At 34.8% G+C, this 6492-nt stretch overlaps 1 protein-coding gene across 1 annotated transcript in view; it reads right to left on the bottom strand.

Moving 5' to 3' along the window:
• Positions 1 to 990: 990 nt before the first annotated feature.
• LOC124787980 (netrin-3-like) overlaps positions 991 to 6492 on the bottom strand; it is a 433009-nt gene continuing 427507 nt past the window's right edge. The window contains exon 6 of the mRNA XM_047254997.1: positions 991 to 5890. Coding sequence (XP_047110953.1) covers positions 5749 to 5890 — 142 coding nt within the window. The 3' untranslated portion in view covers positions 991 to 5748. The remainder of the gene's footprint in view (positions 5891 to 6492) is intronic.

Genomic DNA, 6492 nt, shown 5'->3' with positions numbered 1-6492 from the left:
ATCTTTGGAGCTCAGGGAAACTGTTACTAGGTGGAAGAAACCAAATAGATCATTTGGTGTAGCAATTACTCAGGCCCCTTCTGTAATTCTGTGGAGCAGAATAGCTAGACTCAGTTTGACTCAGATTTAGGGGTTTCACTGGTATTTTTCGGGAAGGACTGAGAGGCAGTGATTGGAGTGAGGAACTCATGAAATATGTTAACAGGATAGTTTGAGAGAAGAGGAGGAGGGACCTATTGGGACTTGGGTCGGAGCTGTTCTAGAGAGGGTCTGCTGTTTCAGAGTGAGGATATTAAATAGCTGTTTGAGTTGAATGATCGTATTGCATTTCGAGATCTTATATATTTGCATTGACAATGTTTCAGTAGAATCTTTAGAATCCAAGAAGTCAGTCATATGCATTGGAATTACATGGAATGGATTCCTAGCTGACTCAACAATCTTATGTAAATCTTGCAGAACAATGGCTATGCTTACCTTTCTTATTTCTCTATAATTGCAAAATCTCTGTCGCATCTCAAAAACCTGTGCCCACACACCAAAAACTTGTGTGTTGTCTCTTCAAACCACCCCAGGCTAAGTCAAGGAGATGTTGACAAATGGTATTTGGAACCCCAAAGGGAAGCACTGCTCAGAACAACGACCATGCACCATCTAATAATGATTATTTGTTGCATGTCCATAGACTCATTCCAATTGTCAGATCACAGAGAAAATGTTTCAGAGTACTGATAACACAACAGCACTGTAAATACATCTTTGACAAAAATGGCACTGAGAATGCTTCCCATTTCCACTCTTCATATGATATGAGTACAATGAGGTGCATAGTTTTCTTATCCTGTCTTCCCTTTTCTTCATAACATGTTTTGTTAATAAAGAATCAAACCATTTAAATTTTATATTTTACTTAAATACATTTTGTACATAAATTTAGGGGTTTTGAGGGGGATAAATAAACAATTTACAAGAAGAATCCTCTGCACTAAATCAGTATATGGTACAAAGTTACAGAAATCATGCATAAATTTACAGCATTCACTTTATTTTGTATTCACCTACTTTACTACAAACATTTTGGAGGTATTTAAATTACTCCACGTAAACAGGTTTTTAAATTGATAACATTTATATTGTTAGCAACATGCACTTTGTATACGCATAATATACATATTTATATTCTATATACTGCTACAACATGTACCAGTTAGAAGCACAAAATTGAAGTACAAATATCCTCTTATATTAAGCATACCATATTGTTTTTTTGTATCCTCTTACAGAGTGCTATTCAACAGTAATTAGTGCCAAATAACAGAACTTAATCAGCCTTCAGTTTAAATTCGTTTGCTCCAGCAGAGTTGAGCTCATAAATTAGAATTTATTAAAAAGTATTATTACCACTATTAAGAATCTTCTAGTGATACAACTTTCATGTGTACATTCTATTACTGTCAATTATAAGCACCTGTGGTCTAAGTACATGGTATCCAAATTGATAACTACATTCAGATGTTGGTGATGATGAGAGAGATGTCATGGGGCTATGTCGGTTGGAAGAAAGGTGCAAAACACACACACACACACATGCAGGTACGCACACACACACACAAATGCACATGCACACACCTGAGAGAGGCAGAAAAAATTTATTGAAAAAATTATTCTGTTACCGTAGTTCTCATAACATTGCACAGCGTATGGCACGAGCATAAAATAAGCAACTGTAATGGGATTCATTGCTGTTGCACAGTGAAATAAAACCAACAAGTGCAATATCAACAGTAATTAATTGTATACAGCAATTACTGGACACACTGCTCAATGTTACCAGTACTGAAGTTTGAAACTTAACATAAAGCATGTAGTCATTAATGGGTTAATCTCATTTCATGTTGTGATGAAATGAGCCAAAAGTTTATTAAGCCAGTGAACTGGCAAAAAACTTGCCATTTGTTGTACTGTGTGTGATTATAGTAATGTGTATCAGTTGCTTGCCACAGTGGAATAAGTTAGCCTAAGCTTCAAAAATGTGTATGTTACAGAATGTTTTACTATTGTCACGCTGAACATAATCACTACAGCTGAAAATAACATACTAGAATTATCAAGGAGACATTACATATTAATAACCTGAAATGAATGCAAGATTTGCATGATTCGCTGTAGTAATGATTTTTCAACACTGAATGTACTTTATTGCAGTTGTGATCCAACAGTAATTGGTTTGATTGTAGAGAAGGAAGCCCTTTGAAATTAAACAAAATCTTGTAAATTTCTGTCGTTTGGTTGATTTCTAACAAATCAGGTGACAGATTAGAGACAAACATGTTTCAGGTGCTTCCAATAATGAAATAGACTTTACTGCATAATATTTGATGAGCACTCTCCTAGTCACACAGCCCTTATTTTTCATTCATTACATGTGTGTAGCTCAATATGCAAAGAACAAAAAAGTGCCCCATATAAATTCTTTTTCAATACGATACTCATACAATTAATACTAAATGAGTGTGACGTGCTGCACTTGTGTGTAATACCTCATACATTATTACTTATTCCAGTGTTCCATGTTGTTTAATTGCCTTAACAGAAGTCACACTTCCTGGAAGGTAAGAAATGAGATCAAATGTGACATTGAAATATGAAATACACTGTTGGCAAAGATTAGTGTCTTTGTGATTGCAATTATTTGTTGATACAGATTAATAATCACATAAGTAGTGTCCTATTTCTTACAAGGAAAGGTCACAAGCGGTCAACTTCTTGAAACTGTCTCTAAGGTGATGTCAGTTAAGATCCCAGGTATCACATACTGCAGCTACTCAACTTAGTGGGCCCTCGCTTGTGATTAATTGACAAGAAAGAAATTCAGAATTTTATGTTAATCTCAACAGCATTAAAAAAGTTGCATTACGTACTGTTGTGTGGTGTGATGTTTTTTTTTTTTTTTGCCAATTACTTGCAAACTAGGGCGTACGATTGTGAATGACTGCAGTAGGCAATACCTGGGATCTTAACCTAGAACACCGTATAAATAGTTTCAAAAGTCGATCGCATCACTGGGTACCTCTCTTTGTCAGTATACATTGCAAATGAACATAAGAACTATTGGACAATGTGACAAACATTTTTTAAAATAGCTCACATTAAGTATCTTGTCCACAAAACCATGTGTGTGCAATGTCAACATGTCCTGTAATTTTGTAAGACCTGCATCTTCATGTGACATTCTATGAGGTGCAAAATGAACAAATGCAGCACTTTTGTTCATTTATGCCTTTCCATAAGAAACAGTGCAATGTTATAGTGAATGCTGGCTTTCAGTTATTAATTTATTAATTCATTGTGTTCCAACAATGATGCATTTAAGTACTTCAGATAATATTTTAAACAATGGAATGAGTTAAGGGAACCAGTCACTCACTGTCTCAAAGAAGTGTGTGTGCGCGTGCACACACACACACACACACACACACACACACACACACACACACACTTGTATTCACTCATTCCATTGCTTGTGTTCTACTCAGGATTCATTTTAAATTTATTTAATTGTGCAGTTATTGACCAATCAGACTGTGAATGCGAGTATGAGATATGGTGACAGACAATACTGTGTGATGCCCCTGGTCTGTGAACCAGACTAATGGAATTTAAATGTTTGAAACAGTTTGATATACATGTTCTACCGATTTTTGACCCGCATTCATGTGTATCCATCAGTGAAACTTTCTTGATACCAGAACACAAAAAATTCTGCAATTCAGATTTTAAGATGAAGTGCACAAAAGTACTTAGTTATAGCAACACAATTTTAGGAACTTACTGACACATACCTACAACACTGTGTTATGGCACATGATAGCTTTACATTAATACTGTACAAGTTGTGCTAGCACATAAAAAAGTTTGTGTAAAATTACAAATATGATATAAATATTTTTATTTAAATAATAGTCAAAAATCATTGGTCTATGAACTAAGTGCATTGGCAGACTTCACTTTATCAAACCTGTGCAAAACTGACAACTGGGTTTCAGTTAGTGAAGTTCATTTCAAGTAGCTTTTGCTCCATAGTTCTTGTCAGATATGAACATTGAACACAAGCTAGACAAATGTAAATCTAATGTGGCTGTTCAGTCAGATTGCTTAAAGGCAAAAGAAATTGCAATAAACAAGTTGAATGAACCTATATTTTCCCAAAAGTAAATTTTCTAATTTAATTGCAAAAGAAAGGGTGATCAAATTACAATGTAGCTAAAAGCTCTCTCAAATGTGTTTGCCTTAATTACAAGTTCTTTCTTAAACCACAAAGATCAAGTGGACTTTCTAATAAAGTCATAAAACTTAAACAGTATACTAGAAAATGAAAACCTTGTCTAAAGACTGGAATTTGTCCACAAACTCTGATACATTAAGTAATGATTATTTTTAAAATTTTGTTAAATTGGACACTGAGACTATACAAACAAATTCTGATACAGTTGATTATAGTACTGATTTAGCAGTTCGTAGGACAAGGGCAACTGCCCTTTACACACAGTCCTGAGCACATGCCAAATCCATTGCAACAACAGTCAAGGAGATAATCACAAAAATAATACAGATGATCAAATAGAATTCTAGAAATTAATGTAGTACTCATAACTATCAGCTTGTTTGTTTCTTTTATGGTTTTTGGATGGCATTCTGTTTAAGACTCAACAAGTCACTCATGTAGAAAGCAGTTTTTTTTTCCTTACTTTGCCGTTTATGACTTCCCTGTATGTATTTCAGAGTGAAACATAACAGGTTTTCTCTTCCCACAATAAAGCAACTATTCTCACTGTTCTTTGTTTATTTCAAAAAGAATTAAACATGAATTTCTGAAACATCTGCAGATTTGCAGCTACAAGCAGTAAATCACTTCTCACTTTGTCTAAACACTAATTGCATCTTATACAGATCTTGCTCATTATATTATGGGCTTTAACAAAGGAAATTCATTTAATAATAAATTAATAAAAATTATCTAATATGAAAAGTTCTAATATTGTAAATTTGTTCTTAATATACAGTTACTAATGCAAAAGACATTCAATTAAATAATGCCACCATTATCGTGGTTTGGCTAATACTTTTCTGTACAATCATGAACTTGCCACACTCCCCACTTTCTTTTCTGCTTTATTCCTGCAGTCTACAATTCTCACAAGATTCTGGTAACTTTCTTCTTCCACTAACACTTGTTGCACTTGCAGGATTTCACTCGCAGATCTGAGATATGTCATTAGCTTATTAGATTTGGACTTAAGAATCCGGTGAATGATACATTTTGAACTACTAGCTTAACATATATTTTCACTGGTGTTACCAGAGGAAACCTTTTTTACTATGAATAGCCTGATTTTTGAGAATATGTTATTAGTTTTGCTTCTTATGCTGACTTACCATTCAGTTTGATATGTTACTGTTTATATATATGACAGTCTAATACTGACTTCTTGTACCTCTGTTACATAAAAACGTAATTATGAGAATTCTGGGATTCAGCAGTTGGTAACCAAAAATAGGTAGCACCTTACTCACGATACCTTTCTTAAAATCTTGTAATGTAAAAAGCAATATGGCCATGCATGAGCAGAAAAACACACAGCAGCTGCTAAGAATATGCTGTAGTGTTATTTCTGTCACATGTTATTATTGCAGAATCTGTAAGTGAATGATCCTTTGTCACAAGATGTGGAGTTGCCTCTACAGGTTTCAGTCACATTTGCGTGCTCGATGCTGGAAGCGTCTCATTCGCCTGTGCCATTCATCTTTCCATTCTATGACAATAGAGCGCCGTCCTATGGTCAGACCAGGTTGGTCACCTTCACGTTCTTTACCAAGAATCAAGTAGGACCTGTAAAGGAACAAAATCCTAAATTTATCCAATATTTGTAATGGGTTATCAAGTTTCTGACTTAGTTTCATACATATTAATCTCCTGAGACTAGAAAGATTGACTGTGTAAGACATACAGTACAACATCATGATAGCAGTAATGAAAATACCAATTAAGAAAGTCTTCCTCCACATTAACTCACAGAAAATGACAAAAAAGTCAAAAAGGTTAAAGACAAATGCCCCTTTTTTTCAGAAAACAGGTAATGGTGTGTAAAACTATTCACTGTGTGTGATGGAGTTACGGAGTGTGATCCTGCTGATGGTGATCACCAGTGACAGAGGAAAGATGTTTAGATCTGCAGTCCCCTTGGTGTTGTTTGAGTACGACACGACACGGGATATCATCACCAATGCCACCACTGGCACAAGCCATTGACATAATTACTACTGCTGCTGCTGCTGCTGCTTATATTATTATTATTATTATTATTATTATTATTATTAATAGCAGTATAAATATGACCCTACCCCTATGCCCACACGTACTAATCACCTTCTATAAACAGTTGTACACAAGATTGTATTGTATGTTAACCGGGGACCTAGAAACGATGGAGA

The sequence above is a fragment of the Schistocerca piceifrons genome, chromosome 3 (genome assembly GCF_021461385.2).
Source record: "Schistocerca piceifrons isolate TAMUIC-IGC-003096 chromosome 3, iqSchPice1.1, whole genome shotgun sequence".
NCBI lineage: Eukaryota > Metazoa > Arthropoda > Insecta > Orthoptera > Acrididae > Schistocerca > Schistocerca piceifrons.
The sequence above is the reverse complement of the archived record's forward strand: the minus strand, read 5'-3'. Positions and strand labels throughout refer to the sequence as shown.